This window comes from Nyctereutes procyonoides, unplaced genomic scaffold (genome assembly GCF_905146905.1).
Source record: "Nyctereutes procyonoides isolate TBG_1078 unplaced genomic scaffold, NYPRO_anot_genome, whole genome shotgun sequence".
In the NCBI taxonomy this organism is placed as follows: domain Eukaryota; kingdom Metazoa; phylum Chordata; class Mammalia; order Carnivora; family Canidae; genus Nyctereutes; species Nyctereutes procyonoides.
In genome coordinates this window covers 68,187,884-68,208,832 of record NW_026575146.1, presented here as the reverse complement: position 1 = coordinate 68,208,832, position 20,949 = coordinate 68,187,884, and the positions used below count along the sequence as shown (strand labels likewise).

Below are 20,949 nucleotides of genomic sequence, written 5' to 3'. Positions count from 1 at the left end.
GTGATCCTGGAGACCTGGGATGAAGTCCCGCTTCAGGCTCCCTGCATGGAGCCTGCTTGTTCCTCTGCCTGTGTCTCTGCCTCTCTCCCTCTCTCTATGTCTCAAACAAATAAATAAAATCTTTAAAAAAAAAAAAAAAGAAGAAGAAGAAGAAGAAGAATGGCTTGGAGTGCCTGGCTGGCTCAGTCAGCAGAGCATGTTACTCTTGATCTCAACTTTGAGTTTGAGCCCCATGCTGGGTGTAAAAATTACTTTAAAAAATATGGCTTGATTACCCCAGGAAGCTGTAGATGATTTTTCCTGAAGAGGAAGGGTTACTGGGGTCTCTGTATGCATGGGAAAGGCTGGCAAGTCAGAGATTCTCCAAATTCCAAAAAGATTTTGACTTAGCCACCATCTCTCATGCTAGCTACCCAAGTTTCCAGAAGTTCATTTTTTCATAGTTTCTTATATTATTACATTATTAGAACTTCAAATACTACAGATAACACTAGGTCTTCTCTGGGTGTGTCTCTCCAGAACCTTTTCTAAGCATTTGCATACTTATCTAAATATATTAGAAATGTTATTTTTTATTTTTTAAAGATTTTATTTATTTATTCATAGAGACACAGAGAGAGAGGCAGAGGGAGAAGCAGGCTCCATGCAGAGAGCCCGACGCGAGACTCGATCCAGGGTCTCCAGGATCACGCCCTGGGCTGCAGGCGGTGCTAAACCGCTGTGCCACCAGGGCTGCCCAGAAATGTTTTAAAAATATATAATACCATGCAAATCTGCAGAATATGCTGTTTCAATGTCCTTTAGTCAAATCCATCCATGTCAGTCAATATCACCGGTCCATTCTTTCCAACTGCTACTAATATCTCCAGTCATCCCTCATAGAAATTTAGATTTTTTCCCGTTTCATGTACTAACCATACTGCCCTCCACAGGTACTATACTGAACATGTGAAAAAACTTCATTGCCTCCAAAGTGAGTGAGGAGTACTCATTGCTCCATACAGCTATCACTTTAATGGTACGTTATTTAAATTTGCATCTCAATAAAAGTGAGGTTAAGCAGGGACTTATATTTATCAACCATCTGTATTCTGTGATTTGCCTATTCTCATATTTTGTCCATTTTTATAATTGCTTAGGTGTCCTTTTTTTATAGGTGTTCTTACATCTTTCCCTATGTATTATGTTACAAATATTCTCTTCCTGTTTTTTTTTTTTTAATTTATTTATGATAGTCACAGAGAGAGAGAGAGGCAGAGACACAGGCAGAGGGAGAGGCAGGCTCCACACACCAGGAGCCCGACGTGGGATTCGATCCCGGGTCTCCAGGACCGCGCCCTGGGCCAAAGGCAGGCGCTAAACCGCCGCACCACCCAGGGATCCCTTCTCTTCCTGTTTTGAATTTTAAGAGCATTTTCTTTTTTAGAAACATGTTCAACATGAGTTAGTAAACATATCCTACTATACTACAATACTTTTACTCATTAGTTTTACATTTAGGATTTTCTTTAACTGGATCTTTTTTTTTTTTTTTTTTAAGGTTTTATATATTTACTCATGAGAGACACAGGCAGAAGGAGAAGCAGGCTCCATGCAGGGAGCCCGACGTGGAACTCAATCCTGGGTCTCCAGAATCATGCCCTCGACTGAAGGCAGCGCTAAACCGCTGAGCCACCCGGGCTGCCCTAACTGGATCTATTTGTGGATGGTGTGATGTAAGGATCCTATCCATTTACTTACAGAAGAGGGTAGACTGAAGAAGCTGTTGGCTTCCAAATAGAAAAGCATTTAATAGTCTTGTCATTGTTTCTCCTTATTTCCAACTTCCCTTCCCCAGCCTCTATACACGACCAGCTTGAAGCCTTAACTTGTCTAGGGATGCTCTGTACACAGCATTTGGGCAGAGTAGTTCCTCTTATTGAAATCCCTGTCATTCAAACATTTCAGGTCAAAGCAGCCTCTGCTACATTTCATGAATGAACATTTTTCCTCCATTTTGTCTTTTACTTGCTCAATTCTTTTCATCCATTGATGACCCTCTCCTTTTTGATCCTTGTTATCTCTTACATTGTTTTATCTACTTTATGGGATATGGAAGAAAGATAAATTCGTATGCTGTTAAGTGCAAAAAAAAAATCTTGGGTTTCCCCAGTGAAAATTCTGATATTGACAAGTTGACTTTCTGAAAATTTATACAAATTCATACTCCCACACATCAGTTCATACATGTATCTCCTTTCCTGCTTTTGCAGGAATCAGTATCAATCTGATATTGACAGATGGATAGTTCATTGATTTAACTTGTATTTCTTCCAAGTCTAGTGAGATATGTATTCATCACATATTCATCAGTCACCTGTTGCCTCTTTAAATCCTTTGCCCATGGGAATAATGTCATTTTCTAAGTGATTTGTAGGAGCACTTTTATGTTAAGGGTATGAATTTCATATATGTTGTAATAATCATCTGCAATACTGTTGTCTTTGACTGTAGTCAAAGTATAGCATAAAATATAGCATAAATCTTATGCAGTCGAATCTAAATCTGTGTGGCTTCTGGATCTCATGTCTTGTTTAGGAAGATTGTTTTCACTCTGTGATTATAAATTATATTATTATGTCTTCTAATAATTTTTTCACATTTGGATAAAAGAATGAAGGAATTGGTTTTGTACAGGACAGAATCAATTTTACCAATACTGTGAAGCCAGTGACAAATTACCTTTATTTATGTATTTTATGTGTTTGTATGAATGTATGTGTGTGTATACTCACATGCACACAATGTTTCAAACCTTAAAAAAAATATTCTTAGGATTTTGTTAAGTACAGAAAATCTGCAGATTAATTTTGGGCCTCCAACATCTTGAGAATAGTCTTCCCCTGCAGAAGGATAAACTGTCTATTCAAGTCTTCCTTTTTATCCTCCATTTCATTATTTTATTTGTACCTATATTTATATGTGAATTGGTTACTGAATTGATTGTATATTCAAAGCCTCCAGGACTCAGGCAGTAACATAAAGCATAAAATAAGTCAGATGTAAGGGAAGGAGTGGTTTTAACTGGATAACTGGAAAACACATATCCACATAAAGATATATATATTTTTTGTATTCATTTTAAACCTGATGAGTACCAAATCAAACATGTTTGTGGGGCTCCAGTTTATGAATAGTTTTCTTTGGTTTTGATCTATAGTTTTCTTTTCCCCTGTAGTTTTGGAATTACAGATTAGGACTAGCCTAACAACTTTTTCAGTTTTAAACGACATAGATTTCATACAGTTCAACCACATGAAAGAGAGGGCATCAAACTTATATTTTCTATTCTTTGGTGGTTGATCTTTTTCTTTTTAAAAATACCTATTTTGCCTTTGTGTAAATGTAAATGAATACATCTCAGTAAGTTCTACTTCTCACTAGTAATTTTTAAAATCTGGCTTAGAACTGCTGAGTATCTAATGAAGTTAGTTTTTCTTACGAACAAAGATAATCTTACTCTATATCATTATGGACTTTAACATCAATGCTACTGTATTAGATACACTTATTACCCACCTTTAGAACAATAACTACTGTTCCTAATCAGAAATCTTTTAATCTCTTAAGTGTTGAACTGCTGCTTCTCAGATGAATCTTGCTGAGATGATCAAGTCTTGTTTGTATACCACAGTATCTTTTCATTTTATGGTAACATTTATTAAGTTTATGCTAGGCACTGTGAGCAATTTACATGCATTCTTTCATTTAATTCTCCCATCAACTTTTGAGGTAGTACCATTATTATTCCCATAATATAAATAAGAAGACTGAACCTTAAAAATAACAAAATGTTTCCCTGAAACTAGAGGGCTAGAAAATGGAAAGAGCAAGGATTAGAACCCAGATCTATTTGATGCTAGAATACGAGTTCTTAATTCCGGAATATGAGTTAATTCCGGATACGTATCCAAAGAATTTGGGGCAGGGCGGTCTTTTAGGCTATTTTGAGAAATATATTCTTCAACCCAAGAACTATGGGGGAACCAATGAAGGGTATCAATGAGGAAGTGATATTATCAAACTTTTAAAATACAAGTTTGACTGCTTCATAGGCAACTGACAGAGGAAATGGTAAATACAGGGAGACCAATCAGAAATGTATTTCCTTAGTCCATACTGAAATAGGACTACCAATACTGTGTACTGGATAAAGAGGATGGGATGGAAATGGATTAAAGGAATCAGATTTGAGGCATATTTAGGAGATAAAACCTACAGGTCTTGGTAACTGACTGGACATGGAGGGTAAAGGACAGGAAGGAGTCAAGAATGACTCCATAGTATGAATTCTCTCATGTTGGGCAAGATGGGCACGCTGCCTGAAAGATTTCCTGCAATCCTTACATTCATAGGGTCTCTCTCCTGTATGAATTCTTTGATGTAGAGTAAGAGATCCACTATAGCTAAAGGCCTTCCCACAAACATTACATTCATAAGGTTTCTCTCCAGTATGAATTCGCTTATGTTGAGCAAGGCCTGCATTCTGGCTGAATGTTTTCCTACATTCCTTGCACATATAAGGTTTTTCTCCAGTATGACTTCTCTGATGTTGTGCAAGTGATGAACTATTGCTAAAGGCCTTCCCACATTCAATACACTCATAGGGTTTCTCTCCAGTATGAACCCTCTGATGTTGATCAAGGTATGCAATCTGGCTGAAGGCTTTCCTGCATACTTTACATTCATAAGGTTTTTCTCCAGTATGAACTCTTTGATGTTGAGCCAGGTGTGCATATTGGCTGAAAGCTTTTCTACATTCCTTACATTCATATGGCCTCTCTCCAGTATGAATTCTTTGATGTACAATTAGGTATCCACGATGGCTAAAGGCTTTCCCACATACATTACACACATAAGGTTTCTCTCCTGTATGAATTCTCTGATGCTGAGCAAGAAATGAACCATTACTGAAGGCTTTTCCACATTCAATACATTCAAAAGGTCTCTCTCCAGTATGAACTCTCTGATGTTGAGCCAGGTGTGCAATCTGGCTAAAGGCTTTTTTACATTCTTTACACTGATAAGGTCTCTCTCCAGTATGAACTCTCTGGTGTTGAGCAAGGTGTGCATTCTGGCTGAAGGCTTTCCTACATTCTTTACATTCATAAGGTTTCTCCCCAGTATGTATTCTCTTATGTTGAGCTAGGTTTGCACTCTGGCTGAATGTTTTCCCACATTCAACACATGCATAGGGTTTCTCTCCAGTATGAATTCTCTGATGAAGAGTAAGGGATGAGCTCTGGTTGAAAACTTTCTCACATTCATTACATTTCAAAAGTTTCTTTTGTATATAAACGTTATGTTTCATTTCAACTGATTTTTTCTGGTAACTTCTCTTTTGTGGTTCATGCTTATGTACTCTTTCTTTGGTGGGACAGGTCTTTTTTATATCAAATATTGCATCCTGATGGAAAGTTTGCCAAGATTTAGTATATTCATTACTTTGATCTTCAGTGAGGGTTTCTTTATGAGTGATGATCAGTTGTCTGGAATGTACCTTCTGACTTCCTAACTGGTTCTTAAGCCAGTCCTCACTTTTACAGTCTTCTCTCAAACTGGGGCAGTCAAGGCTATAAGTAAGATGGCTTCTTCCCATTTTCACTACTTTGGATGTTTCTTCATAAATAACTTGCTTTGATGAAAATTCATTGCTTTTCAATATATACTCCCAATCTAAAAGGTATCAAGAAAACAAAGGTTTTTTGTATTTGTTCATCCGAAGAGAAGAACTTCCAAACAAAAATTGAAAATAGGAAGGTTAGGGACTTAATAGTTGTAAGATGTAGTCTAAAAAGTATGGGATTATAAAGAATAAAAACTTAAGAGTTAGGATATAAATAGGAACTGAAGAAGTTATCTAAAAACAATAATTTTATATCTAATATTACAGTTTCCAAACAACTGTCCTGTCTTGCCTCAGGTTATCCTGAATTCAAGCTAAGTTCATTATCTTTTAAAAAGCCAATTCCATAATGTTAATGTGACTAAAAACTTCCATATAAGATCCCTATGATATACCCAAAGATATACCAGATAATATTGGTTGCCTTAGGTTGTACATGCAACTATGGCTAAACTTTTGTAGCCTAAAAACTGTCTTTTGGGGGCACATGGCTGGCTTAGTGGATCATGCGACTCTTTATCATGAGTTTAGGCCCCACATTGCGCATGCAGCCTACTTTTAAAAAAGTCTCTTGCCAGGCTTTTCCTATGTGATATATTCCAACCAAATGTAAACTTTTAATTGATCCCAAAGCTAAAATGCCTTCACATAAAAGCAATTTTGATTAGGGGTGCCTGGATGGCTCAGTCAGTTAAGTGTCTGACTCCTGATCTCAGCTCAGGTCTTGATCTCAGCGTCATGAAGTTCAAGCCCCACACTGGGCTCCAGGGTGTGGAGCCTACTTAAAAAAAAAAAAAAATTTTTTTTGTTTGTATCAAACTGTTTGATTTTTATTAACCTGCCACAGGTCTTAATTTGTTGCCTTCTTTCCATTCACCAGTCATCTATTCTGCTCGAGACTTTCCAATGGTTTCTCACATTTATAATAAAGCCAAAATTCCTATTATGCTTTACAAAACCAATGTAATACATGAACATGAATGTAAAACCTTTAATAAAATTACTGTAAATCCAGTCCAGGAACTATGAAAGCATCATGATTACCAAGTAGAACTTATCCCAGGAATTCAAGATTGGTTTAATATGTGAAAAACAGTGTAATCCACCACATTAACAGATTAAAGGTGGAAAATCATATAATCATTTCAATATATGTATAAAGAGTATTTGGTTAAATTCAACATCTATTTATTATAAAACTTGTTAGCAAACCAGGAATAGAAATATCATATATTGGGACACCTGGATGGCTCAGCGGTTGAGTGTCTGCCTTTGGCTCAGGTCCTGATCCCAAGATCCAGGATCAAGTCCCACATCGGGCTCCTTGTGGGAGCCTGCTTTTCCCTCTGCCTGTGTCTCTGCCTCTCTCTCTCTCTCTCTCTGTCTCTCGTGAATAAATAAAATTTTTAAAAGAAAAATATCAAACTGATAAAGGGCATCTATGAAACAACTTAATGGTGAAAGACTGAATACATTTTCCCTTAATATTGAGAATAAGCAAGTGTATCTCTTCTTAATCATTTGATTCAGCATTGTAGAGGATGTCCTTACTATTGCATTGAGTCAAGAAAAAGAAGCTATAAGATCAGAAAGGAGGAAATAAACTGTTTGCAGATAACATGATGGTCTATGCAGAAAATCCTCAGAAACCTACAAAGAAGTACTAGAACAGCTATTAAATAAACCTATAAGATAGTAAGATACAAAGTTAATATAAAAATCAATTTACAGGCGATCCATGGGTGGCTCAGCGGTTTAGTGCCTGCCTTTGGCCCAGGGCGTGATCCTGGAGTCCCGGGATTGGGTCCTGCATCGGGCTCTCTGCCTAGAGCCTGTTTATCCTCCCTCTGCCTGTGTCTCTGCCTCTCTCTCTCTGTCTCTGTCTCTCATGAATAAATAAATAAAATCTTTACAAAAAAAGAAAAAGACTAATAAATGGCTAAATAAACCATATTCATGAATTAAATTCAACTGACGTTAATTTGGATGTCTGTTCTTCCCAAATTGATGTATATATAGATTCCATATAATTCAAATCAAAATCCTAGCAGGTTTCTGGGTAGAAATTCTCAACTTCATTCTAACATTTATTTGAGAATGCAAATGATCTAAGTAGTTAAAGTGATTTTACAAGTTGAACTAACTGATATCAAAAGTTACTATAAAGCTACAGTAATCAAGACTGGTACTGTTGAAATGATAGGCATATAGACTGATGTGACAATAGAGTTCAGAACTAGACCCATATAGATAAAGTCAACTGCTTTTGGTACAGAGGTACCAACAAGGTGGTATAATGTTAAGTCTTTTCAAGAAAAGATACTGGAGTTGGGGTGGTTGGGTGGCTCAGCTGGTTAAGGGTCTGCCTTTGGCTCAGATCATGATCCTGCTGTCCTAGGATCAAGCTCCACATGAGGCTCCCTGGGGACTCTGTTTATTCCTCTCCCTCTGTTCCTTCCCCTGCTGGCTCATGTACTCACTCTCTCAAATAAATAAAATCTTAAAAAAAGGGGATCCCTGGGTGGCTCAGCGGTTTAGCGCCTGCTTTTGGCCCAGGGCACGATCCCAGAGTCCCGGGATTGAGTCCCACGTCGGGCTCCCAGCATGGAGCCCGCTTCTCCCTCTGCCTGTGTCTCTGCCTCTCTCTCCCCTCTCTGTGACTATCATGAATAAATAATTAAAAAAAAATTTTAGGGATCCCTGGGCGGCGCAGTGGTTTGGCGCCGGTCTTTGGCCCAGGGCACGGTCCTGGAGACCCGGGATCGAGTCCCGCGTCAGGCTCCCGGTGCATGGAGCCTGCTTCTCCCTCTGCCTGTGTCTCTGCCTCTCTCTCTCTCTCTGTGACTGTCATAAATAAAAAATAAAAAATAAAAAATAAATTAAAAAAAAATTTTAAAAAATCTTAAAAAAAAAAGATACTAGAGTAAGTGAAATATCCAAATGTGTGTGTGTGGGGGGGACACCTAAAACCTCAAACACAAAACTTAGCTCAATGGGTCATATACCAAAATGTAAAAGCTAAAACTACAAAATGTATAGGAGAAATCAGAAGAAAATTTTTGTGACTTAAGGAGTAGCAAGAATTTCCTAGATATGTCACAAAAGGTATCAAAGATGACAAATTCATTGGACTTTACGAAAATCGAAAGCTTTGGATGTTCAAAAGACAGTAGCAGAAAAACCAAAACACAGGCCAGAGTTGGCACATGTATATCCTAATATATATAAATGGCAAAGAAAAAAAAAACTTATATGAAGACTATATAAAGAACTCTTACAATTCAATAGCAAGAAAACCAACCTAATAAAAAACATGGGCAAAAGGTCTGAACACTTCATGAAAGAATGGCGAATAAACACACAAAAAGATGTTCAACATTACATCATCAGAGAATTGCATATTAAAACCACAGTGAGATACACCACCATTATAATGAATAAAAGTAAAAAACTGACAAAGATGTGAGGTTATGGAGTTAATTGGAAGTCTTATACATTGCTATTGGGAATTAAAATGGTCCAGTTACTTTGGAAAACTGGCAGCTTCTTAAGCTAAACCTATTCCTATTGTAGAACTCTTTGTACTTTTAGGTATTTACCCAAGAGAAATGAAAACATACATGCACATACAAAGTCCTGTAAATGACAGCTTCAGAGCAGCTTTATTTATAATAGCCAAAACCTAGAAACCCAAATGTGCATGAACAGATGAAAGGAAAAATAAAATATGTTTACATAATAGACTACTGCTCAGCAATAAAAGACATAAAGTATTCATACATGCAAAAATATGTATGGTTTTCAAAACTATGAGTAAAATAAGCCAGACATAACAATATATACTACATGATTCCATTTAGTTTAGATGGAAACCAGTCTAAAATGACAAAGATCATTTATTGTTTGGAGCCAGGAGTGGAGAAAAATGAACTGCAAAGAGGCAGAGGCAATCTTTCAGGGTGATGGAAATTCTCTATGTCTTGATTCATGGGTGTATACAAAGTCAGAACTCATCACATTTTATGATGTACATGGATCTGATTTACTGTATAATTCCTTAATAAAGCTATTAAGAAAAAATAGATGGAAATAAAGATAAGACAGACTTTAATAACAATAAAAAAGTAAAACTCATGTAACAAGCTCTTAACTGAAAATAAAGACTTACACCTTGGAACCTATGGAACATTTTACAAACACCAACTACATATTATGCCATACAAAATTCTAAGTTTTCAAAGAATTAATGCTAATTCCTATCTGATCAAATATAATAGTATGTTAATAAATCCCAAACTTTTTTTTTTAAGATTTCTTTATTCATTGCAGAGAAAGAGAAAGAAAGTGAGCAAGTGTTGGGGGAAGAGCAGAGGGGGAGAGAGAGAGAGAGAGAGAGAGAGACATGCAGACTCCCTGCTGAATGGGGAACCCAACTCAGGGCTCAATCTCAGGACTCTGGGATCACGACCTGAGCCAAAATCAAGAGTTGGAGGCTTAACCAACTGAGCCATCCAGGTGCCCGCATAAAACTATACTTTTAAACAACTCTCAAGTAAAATAAATTTTTCAAAAGTAGGTTATCTAGGAAAAAGCAATAATAAAAACATTAAATATTAGAATCTTTGGAGGATAGCTGAAGGCATACTCCGAGGAAAATTCAGTCCTTCAAATATTTAGTGAATAAGAGAATGAAATGAATAGATTAAGCATTTATTTCAGCAAACCAGAGAACAAAACTTAAAACTAGAATGATAGAATTAATGAAAAGCAGAAAATAAAGAATTGGAAAAGAGAATAATGGTAACACTAATAAATCCATAAGCTGGATTTTTAAAATGGAATTAATGACTAACTTACCTAATAATTTAAAAAATAGCTATCTAAATTAAAATTGGAAAGTACAGATATAAAAAAAATCATACTTTTACTTTCACTTTATGAAAATAAATTTGATAACTAAATGAAACTATAATTGTTTAGAAAACTTAAAGTTTATAAAATTTCACCCAAGACAGAAACTGTAGAGATCATTTACCAGACAGAACACTGAGAAAGTTGTCAAAGATCGACTTTCCCACAAAGGCCCCAATAACCAGGGTTTATCTCAAACTATAAAACTAAGCAATCTCATCCAATCATACTAGCATCTCTAAATCAGACTTTTTTCTGAGCCTCTCCCCACCTAGTGGCATGCTGCATTTCTTCACTCACTCCGAAGTCTCCATCTTGTGCACTATTTTCCCCCTACCAGTATATTCTTCTGACTTATTTCTATTAAACTTTTCAGTTACCCAGACTTGAATAACTGGAAATTCTTCTTTCTTTGATGATTAATAAGCTTCTGAATAACCTCAAGAATTTAACAGAATGATTTTGTCAAAGTAAAAACTCACTGATCTTGGTAAAAGAAGAAGTGAATAAATGAATCAAACCTTCACTCTAAAAGGAATGAGTGACTGAAAAGGAAAAAAAAACTGACATTGCTGTCTAGATTTTTTAAAATATGATGGAGCAACCCCTGCAAAACTAAAAACCAAGAACAAACAGACACTGACATCTTGGACCCAGAGAATAGGAAAAGGTTGTCAGAGAAGACAGTAATTTGTGAGAGAATATATACAAGGACAGTAAGTTAGGGAGTTCATGCCAATGGCACCTCAGTGCTTCCTACCTGGCCTTGAGCCTTTAAGAAAAATTACCCACAAAACATCAATTATAAGCTGGAACCTCTCAGAATAGTTGAGTTTTTCCTTGCAATGTCCTCTTCTACCTCCCTAGGTCTTTCTCACTCACCAGGGCATGGGCCTCTTGTCCCTTCCTTCTTCACCATCCAGGGTTCTTTTCCTTGTTCCAATAATGAGATCACATCTGGCTTAGAAACTGAGACTCCTGCTTATAAGAAATAAAAAGGGAATTAGCCAGGCCCATAAATCAGATCAAGGTACTTGGTCATCAGAAAGTCAAGGGTATTAAGAAGGGAGTAGAGGAAGAGGTGAAGTAGTCTCAAGAATGGGGAAGATGAAGTTGTATGAATAGTCCAATGAAGCTGCCAGTTCTACAACACTCAACCTATTTTGGGGAGCACAAGAAGGGGAAATTTATTGAAGTACATCAGAGGCTTTCCCAACACTGGAAAGCAGCCCTGTGTGCAGATTCTGAATTCTGGGGAACCTCCTTACCCAGTGATACCAGGCTCCTATAGTTCTCCAACATCACCTTTCTGTACAAATTCCTCTGACCAGGGTTCAGCCATTCCCACTCCTCTTGAGAGAAATCTACAGCCACATCCCCAAATGTCACCAAATCCTGAAATGACATAAACATATTCTTTTATGCTCAACTAGTGTTCTTCACCTCAGACTGGCATAGTTTGAAGAGTTAAACTGTACTTTTCGAGAGAAATATTGTATATAGTGAAATCTTCTGGCAGTATCTTAGGTTCTGTGCAACATATATCAGGCAGTTGCTAAAATGACTTCTCTGTGCTTAGTTTTAATATTGTCATGGAAAGTATGCAATTTCTAACATAGTCTCTACTGAGGGGGAAAAGAGCAAGCAAGTAAACAAGAGCAAAATAACTGTTATTCATACTAAATGCTAATGCATTTGTCAATATGGAAAATCAGGATAGACTAGAGCAGTGAAGAAAGGCTTTAAAGCAGCAGCAGGAATAGGAGTTTAGCCCTATGAATTTTATATGGTCTAAATCTACAATTTCCAAACTCCTCAATGAAATGGCCAATGTTCTAGCTTTATCAAGTGGGAACATAAATAAATGTTTATAATGTTGATTTCTTAAAACTAAACATATAGGTAATAAAAACACGACACTACACTACGAGTATAACAAACAAGTGTATGCCGTAACAGAACAATCGGGGCAATAAAAGATGATCTAACAGCTCCTGATAACTCTGCTGAGTTTCAAAGACAGTTTGGTAATTTCTCACGTAGAGACAAAATAATAGTATTTTTAAGCACTATTTATGAACATTTCAGATGTGATCATGAAGTGCAACAAAAAATCCCTATAGTTCTCACTAGAGGAACATACCCAATTGTGCGGGTCTAATGAGTGAGAGTTTTTGGTAAAGGACAGTTCACAAGTAATACTATGTTGAATTAAGGATCTTTATAACATAGAATAAGACCAAAAAAAATAAAAAATAAAAAAAAATAGAATAAGACCTAGTGTAAAAATTCCTAATGTGTGCTCTTTCTAATGAGGTAAATCTGCTCCAGACTTATCAGGGCTTGCATGTGGTTTGCTATATGCTTCTTAGGTTTGGCATGTCACAGAGCAAAGCCTACTCTTTATTTGAGCTGATACAATAGATGCACTTAATGGTACACATCTGAAGAGCTGAACTGACTTGTTAAATATTAAACTACTGACACAGTGGTTGGGAAACAGCTAGTGCACTGAGCCCTTCTAGTGACCATTCCAGATCTCCCCACAATCCAGCAACTTAAGGGGAATGCCCAGCACAGCAGAAGCCTCCAGTATCCCAGCTAGGGTAAGTTCTGGTGTGTGCCCTTGCCTTACTGGTTATCAAATATGAACATCACTCCTATTAAATGTGACTCTGCAGAGTAATGGTCCTATTGGAGATTTATTTAAGCACATCAATGATACTATGCAGCAATATTTTTATTTTTTATTTTTTAAAGATTTTATTTATTCATGAGACACACACACACACACACACACACAGAGAGAGAGAGAGAAAGAGAGAGAGAGAGAGAGAGAGAGAGAGAGAGAGAGAGAGAGAGAGAGAGGCAGAGACACAGGCAGAAGGAGAAGTAAGCTCCATGCAGGGAGCCTGACGTGGGACTCGATCCCGGGTCTCCAGGATCGCCCTGGGCCGAAAGTGGTGCTAAACCGCTGAGCCACCTGGGCTGCCCCTGCAGAAATATTTTTAATGGAAAAAATGAGTCAATATGTGAACTGCTAGTGCCCAAGTAATGGATAAAAATATATAAGGACGCTATAAGGGAAGCAGAAGTATGCCTTCAAAAAATGTCAGTTATGTCATCAGTTTGATTCTTACAGGCCTCCATCTCTAAAATACTTAATAAAGGGAAATATGGAAAGTGAGTAAAGGCTTCAAGGAAGGAGGGGAACACAAATCGAGTCTTAAAAGATGAAACTTGTCCTAGATAAGGCTGGGTACTGTCAATCGTCAATGCTATTAAACACTTCAAGGTGGCTTAGTCAGTTAAGTGTCTGCCTCTGGCTCGGGTCCTGATTTCAGGGTCTTGGGATCATGCCCCATGTCAGGCTTCCTGCATCTCCCTATCCTCTGCCCTTCCACACCTCTTGTGCTCTCTCTTTTTCAAATAAATAAATAAAATCTTAAAAAAAAATAAAACTCAAACACTTCAAACTAACATGTTATTCAAATGAAAGTGTTCTACATACCTTTCCTTTGTAAATAGAGGTGAGGCAGCTTTTGCTAGGTAAAGTTCTTTAAAGACCTTTTTTTTAGGTGCACACATAAACTAATGGTTTCAATTGTCTGACCTTTTCCTCTTGGCCAATGGGACTTGAATATCTTTCAAATACTTTAATATTTATTTTAATTTGCGCAAGCAGGTACTTCATATAATTTGTAATCATTAAAGAAGCTTAGCAAATAATGTCCAGTATTTCTACCCTTAGTGATTTTTTTTCCTTTTTATAAAAGTTAAAAGAATTGCAAGTCCTCCATCCCTACATCTATCCACCATGTCACCCCACTTCCTAAAGCAATCTAAATTTATAGCTGGTATATATTTGTCCAAATGTTTCCTTATACAGACATGTTGATGATTATCCATATTCACTTTAACATTTTTGTTAGATGAATAACAAACATTACATGGTATAAATATGCTGTATCTTATATACTAATGCCTTGTTTATTTTCATTTACATGAATCTTAATTTTTCACTATGATGTAAGAATAGTTGAAGCTATTTATAAACATTAAAGTGCAGTTCTCATATACTACTACTTTATGTTAAGAATTCAACAGAGGTCTCTAATTATTTCCTTAAAATAAATCCTAGATCTTCTCTCCACTTAGACTGAGATTTCCCAAACTTACTTAACCTCATAAAAAATTTAAAATTACACTATTTTGACCTAGCAAGAATAGGAGCTAATGAAAAGTTTGTTCACGCTGGGAAAAAAGTGTTGACCTGCCCTCAAAGAAATACTAATTGTTTTACAAGTAAAAGGAAACTGGAAGAAAATGGAAATGAAATCAATATGAAATCAAGAGCCCCAAAGGAATAACTATAAATATAATATCTACTACTAATAATAAATTGGAGTTGACAGTAAGACTATAGGGGTCCCATCTTGCTCAGAAAGTGGTAAGAATGCTAATTATAGAGGGAAGATTACAGAAGGAAGAGAGAAGATAATTACATAATGAGAAACAGGTAAATATCCTATAATGGTAACTAAAAGAATAATAATGTATAATTAACAAGATAATAAGGAGAAAGTACTTGATTTAACCAAAAGAAAGCAAAGAAGAAGAAATAAAGGAACAAAGAATGATGGAATAAGTAGAAAACAAACTGCAATATTATAGACTTAAACACAAATATTCAGTAATTACATTAAATGTACCAGGCACTAATTAAAAGACAAAGATTCTTAGACTGGATTTCTTAAAAAAATCAATGTTTGAAGGAGACGTGGGATTTTGGGAGGCACAGGGAATCATGGAAGGTACGTACACAGGCCACTCAAGTGCCTTGCTAGGAGTATAGAGAATCATGGCAAGCATAGAGATTATGACAGGCACACAGCTGACAACCAACAAAGTGCTGTTTTTAAGAAGTGCACTTTAAATATAATCTTTAGAAACAAGAGGCTTTCAAAAAATCTGCTTTAAAAGCATACTTGGATTTAATAAAAATGCAGTTTCCTGGGGCCTACCATCAGAGATTCAGAAGGTTTGGGGTGGGGTCCCAGAAATACCATTTGGACTGATGGGCTCTGTCTATTCTATACATTGAATACATCTATATACATCTATACCTCTGCTTTCTGCTTTTTCCATTACCAATTTAGCAGCAGGAGAAAAGGGGTAGGGCTCTTCTCTCTCTGGTCTCACTCATAGATGAGGAATTCACAATCTTGTTCATTTATATATTAATTTGACAAAGATTTGCTGAATGCCTAGTACTTACAATGCTCCAAGCTTTGGGAACATAGAGTTGAACAAAATACAGTCCCTCTGCTTGTGGAGTTAATATTCTAACAAAGTAGAAAGACATTAAACATCAGGTATACAATGTCAGGTAGTGTTAAACACTAGGACAAAAAACAAAGTAAGGTGATTTAGAGTGACAGAGTTGTTTGTTTTAGATAAGATGGCCACGGTAAACCTCAATGAAGTAGTAATATTTAAACAACAATCCAAAAGTGAGAGAGTAAACCATGCCAATATCTAAGGGAAGAGAATTACAGAAGAGGGAGGACCAAATGCAAAGGTTCAGAGATAGGAAAGAGCTTGGTAAGTTTGAGGAACAATTGACCAGTGTGACTGGAACACAGAAAGGTAAAGACTTGGAGAAATGGGTTCAGGAGTAGGGTAGCCAGGAGCTGATCATACAAGGGCCTTACAAACTGTGGAGAGGACACTGGATTTCATTCCTAGTAAAATGAGAAGCCAATGAGGTTCCAGGCAAAGGGAAACTCATCACTGTTCCACAGTCCTTCATTACTTTCTACCACCCTCTTCAAATTATCATTCACCATCATCTATTTATACTGACCCTCAACACATATTACAACTTCCTGTATCTGATATAATCACTAACTGGTGACATAGGCATGTCCTTTTCCTCACAGGCCTGTTTTTCCTCATCTATAAAATGAGTGACATGGACAAGATCACTGACCACTATCTTCCTGGCTCTTATTTTATTAGCCTAGATCTGTGCTGCCCAATACACTAGCTACTAGTCACATGTGGCTATTTAAATATAAATCAAATATTAACGATTCAGTTCCTCAGTCACACTAGTATATCCAAGTGTTCCGCAGCCACAGGTAGCTACTGTATTGGACAGTGCAGATATAGAACGTTTCTATCATCAATCATCACAGGAAGTTCTACTGGACAGAGCTGCTCTAGTGGTTTTCTGCTTCTGGTTCATCTTCCTCTTTACAGCCATTCTCTATATTTTCATCCAACAGTTCATATGGTTTTATTTTTTACATTTAACCTACAGAATATATTTAACTCAATGTGTGTTTTCTAAATGAATAATCCATTCTGTCTCCACTGATCTGAAATACTATCACATCATATAATAAATTAGTAGACATTAAACTACATGAAAACAAAGACATTGTCTGTTTTCATTTACCACAGTACTGTCTGCATTTAGTATATAATAAGTCTTTAATAACTCTATGTTCAGTCAATGAATAAATATATTCCATTCTTATTTATATTTGTATTTGTTTCTGGACACTTTATATTGATCTCTTCATTTGTTTCTTCTGCCTCCCATTCCATACTATGTACTTTTTTTTTTGTATTGTTTTCATTATAGATGTATGTGTATGCCACCATTTAAAAATGTAGATTCAAGTACTCTCTTGTTTTTTCAGAAAATGTCCTATTTTTCCATAAGTAATTCCACTAATCTTAGCTGGATAACCTAGAATATGCTAGCTGTAGCCTACTATTAATTCAGAATGTCCCTATGACAGGACCTTATTACTCCCATGGATCCCTATTCTTCAAAACCCAGAGTATCTTGGAAAAAAATCCGTGCCCTAGCTAACCCTCACTTTAATACTCAAAACTCAACACATACTCTTCTTCAAGATCACCTTGAGCAAAGGATCTTGTCATGTGCTCTGACCAGGACTGTCCAATAGCCCTTGTCTTGCCTTCCTCCCAAACTTAAGTCTGTGAAGAAGCTCTAAGCTAATGGTCACATCAGAATACACCGTGACCTCAATAAATCAAATCCCTTACGTTGAAGGCTATCATATCCCACTAAGGAGTGCATTTTTGCCTCCTGAGAGCTCCTGACAGAAAACCTAACCTGTAGGAGTGCTATTTCTTGAATGAAGATGAAAATGCTGGTTGAGGAAAAAAAGCTCGCTGGGCTTTGGGGAACCTCCTTTATTGGACTGGGAGAATATGAGATAAAGTCACTTGAATGGGGCTTTGTTAGCTGGGGAATTTCAGAAGAAAAGCAAGATGTTCTTATGAAACCTAAAAAACAAAGCACCTCAGGGAGAAGAAATCTTTCTTTACCTTGGACATGGCTTTAAGAATTTAAGAATTTATGACTTCCTCTGCCTTCCTACTTCAGGCTCCTCACTGGAAAGGCGGTGTCTGGAAAAATAGACCTGGAGAGAGGAAGAAACCATAAATGGTACTATCACGTAAGGATTATTTCCCCCCTTCACACATGAAAGTTGCCTATCAATGACATTATTGAAATTTTCCGAGGTTTTGTGGTAATAAATGAGTCCAACTGGAATCTAGATCTGACTTTTTATAGTCTTCCCACCAAATAATGATGGTAAAAGAGAATATGTTACCACCCTTACTACAAAACAAGATAAAGCTACAAACAATGCCTCAGAAAAAACATCTTTACACAGGGTAGGCATCAGTGGGGTCCTGTGGTCTGAAGGACACTGAGCAAAAGAGAACGCTCTGCTTGCAGTCCTGATTTATGACAAACTGCACCTGTAAACCAATCTCTTAACTTTTCTGAGCAATTTCCTCAAAAAGAGATGAGGGAGGGGACTATGCATTAACAGTCACAGAAACCCCTAATCATGAGTTATTTTCCACTAAACCTCTCTGCCTTGGAGAGTAAGGCCGAAGCAGCATAATGGTAAGAACCACTAGGTTCTTAGGATCAGAACACCTGCCCTCAGATACCCTGTCTACCACTCACTAGCTCTGCAACCTCCATGATTTAGATAACCGCTCCAATCCTCAGTTTCCTCATCTGTGAAATGGTACCCATTCCCTATTAATGGTTGGGAGGATCCTGAGATGATTCATATGAAGCATTTAGCATAGTGCTTAGCACATCCTTTGGGCTCAGTAAACACCAGTCATGTGTTTATGTTCATAAATAGCACACGGCAGGCCTCTCTTCTTCCTCTTCAATTCCTCACATAGGGCAGAACCTAGGAGAGGGAGGGAAAGACCTTCCTTCTGTGCCATGGAGGGCTAAAGTCCTGCAGCCTCGTCTGCTGTGCTCCAGAGCTGGGGCGGCGGCTCCCCTCTCCTTCCCACTCAGGTGTTCTCCATCATCTCAGCCCCTCCCAGGCTCTCCTCAACGACAGTCTCCCCAGGCACCCAGCATGTCGCCCGCTCACTGCAGGAGCCACACAATCCTGGAGCTGGCATCCATCACCTCACAGTGGGTCGCACTGTCACAGAACATAATGTCACACAACCTCACGCGGTCTCACGACCTTACAGCCACACACTCACCGCCGCTGTCATATTCTCAGACGTTCGCACAGTCACAGGGGCACGCACACGGTGACACACACGGCATATACACGGTGTCACACAAGAACACACACACGGTGACACGGTGTCACACACAGAAGCACGGACACGGTGACAAGGGGGTCACAGGGGCTCATACACAGTGACACCCTCTCCCAGGGTCATAGGCCCCTTCGCACATCCGCTCTTTTTCCTCAGGCCCGCCAGGGCTCACGCCCGCCCGCAGCGTGCTCACCGCCTCCTCCCTGCGGGTTGGCAACTCCCGCAGCGCCGTTGCCTCCAGGAGCCCAACGCCCCGAGGGCCGGGGCGGGGCCTCGCTCTTGGCCTCACCGGCGGGCTCACAAAGGCGCCGCGGCGCTCGGGCGGGCAGCGGGGCCGGCCGCAGGGGCCGCTGGGAAATGGAGTCCAGGCCGGGCGCAGCGCGGGGCATCCTGGGACGGCCCTTCGGAGGCGCGGACCCAGCCGGTGGTTCCTGCTCCCGCCCGCAGTCGTGTGGCGCGTTCCCCCAGCCCGGGAGCTCCCACTTCAGAACCAGGGCTGCGTCAGCCCCGTCCAGCCGACCGAGTCCCACCCAGGCTTGGACGGGACGGCTCGGAGCACGCAGGCGCAGCGGGCCGGTCCCGGTAGGCGCTCAAGCCGGGGTACGCGCCGGACACGCGTGCAGAGCGGGGCGGGGATGCGCAGGCGCAATGGGCAAGGTGGGGGGAGCTGCGCAGGCACGGTGGGCGGGGTTGCGCGGGCTGGGCTGGAAGGGATGCAGGAGTGGAGCTGGCTACTCTGCGCTAGCGTCCCGATCCCCTGCTGCAGGGGGCGGGGCCTCTGGAAGGTGTGCGAGTGGGTCAGAGCATCGCGTGCCGGGGATCTTAACGCTCTTTCCTCAGCGTCTTTCCTCCACTTATTGGGCGCTTACTGTATGCCAGGCACTGTTAGAGGCTCTGGGGACACACTTGAACACGCAATAAGGACTCTCCATTCTCAGGCTGACATTTTAATTCAGGAGAAATTAAATAGAAAAGGAAAAAAAATAGAAAAGATATATACCTGGAAATGATACGTGTTTAAAGAAAAATAGCAGTTTATGGGTCATACTTTCCGTTCTACCTACCCTATTGTTCCTGTATCTCAACCTGTCTTTGAAATATTTCATTAACTCCTAATAATGTTTCAACCCTGCCGAAATTGGGTTATGCCTTTATGTGCTTCCATGCAACTCGTCTCGCCAGAGGCACGATGACAAAAAGCATAGGAGATGGGAACTTTTAAACTGAGGAAATTTTAAAAATGCAACTACAGACTCAGAAGATATTTGAAACAATTATAGTAATAAAACGTTGACTATAAACAATATGGCTATGAGTAGAGTATGATTAACAGTACATCTATAGGTTTGAAAATCATACAACGTAATAAAAATTGTGCGGTGATGAAGCAATATCTCCAAATACTTGAGTTCTGTGTTTTTTAAAGGAGGAACAAAGCTGTTACAGTTGCACTAAGACAGCAATATTGGAAAAACGTTCCAGTGTAAAAGGTAAAAGGAACACAGTCAACGAAAATGTAGTCGGTTTTGTGTTTGAATTTTGAAATTCTGATTATCTTCCTCATTGCTTTTTCAGACCGTAGAGACAAACCTTATGTAAGTTAAGACGTATCAGTAAACTTCCAGGTTTTTGCAGCCTTTTCCACATTTCACAAATGTATAAAGGTAGAGTATCTTTTTTTTTTTAAGTTTTTTAAATTTTATTTATTCATGAGAGACACAGAGAGAGAAGCAGAGACA

General features: G+C 38.6%; 1 protein-coding gene across 3 annotated transcripts; it reads right to left on the bottom strand.

The window, feature by feature from the left end:
- Nucleotides 1–3,578: 3,578 nt before the first annotated feature.
- ZNF583 (zinc finger protein 583) lies at nucleotides 3,579–19,809 on the bottom strand. 3 transcript variants are annotated; one of them, XM_055309495.1, is made up of 5 exons: nucleotides 19,404–19,809; nucleotides 17,945–18,039; nucleotides 11,845–11,971; nucleotides 11,459–11,557; nucleotides 3,579–5,715 (listed from the first exon to the last, which is right to left on the bottom strand). In XM_055309495.1, the coding sequence occupies exons 2-5, from the start codon at nucleotides 17,951–17,953 to the stop codon at nucleotides 4,241–4,243; spliced, it is 1,710 nt and encodes a 569-aa protein (XP_055165470.1). In that variant the 5' UTR covers nucleotides 17,954–18,039; nucleotides 19,404–19,809; the 3' UTR covers nucleotides 3,579–4,240. The 3 variants fall into 3 exon arrangements, with proteins under 3 accessions (XP_055165470.1, XP_055165472.1, XP_055165471.1); XM_055309497.1 differs by lacking the exon at nucleotides 11,845–11,971 and having other exon boundaries at nucleotides 11,459–11,554; XM_055309496.1 differs by lacking the exons at nucleotides 17,945–18,039; nucleotides 19,404–19,809 and having other exon boundaries at nucleotides 11,459–11,554; nucleotides 11,845–11,983.
- Nucleotides 19,810–20,949: the final 1,140 nt, after the last annotated feature.

Bases quoted from the DNA above. Each gene is read 5' to 3' on its own strand.
- ZNF583 (XM_055309495.1), bottom strand. The intron at 11,558-11,844 runs GTAAGGAGGTTC...ATTTCTTATAAG, and splicing joins TAGGAGCCTGGTATCACTGG to CAGGAGTCTCAGTTTCTAAG. The intron at 5,716-11,458 runs GTGAGTGAGAAA...GATACCTTTTAG, and splicing joins GACAAGAGGCCCATGCCCTG to ATTGGGAGTATATATTGAAA.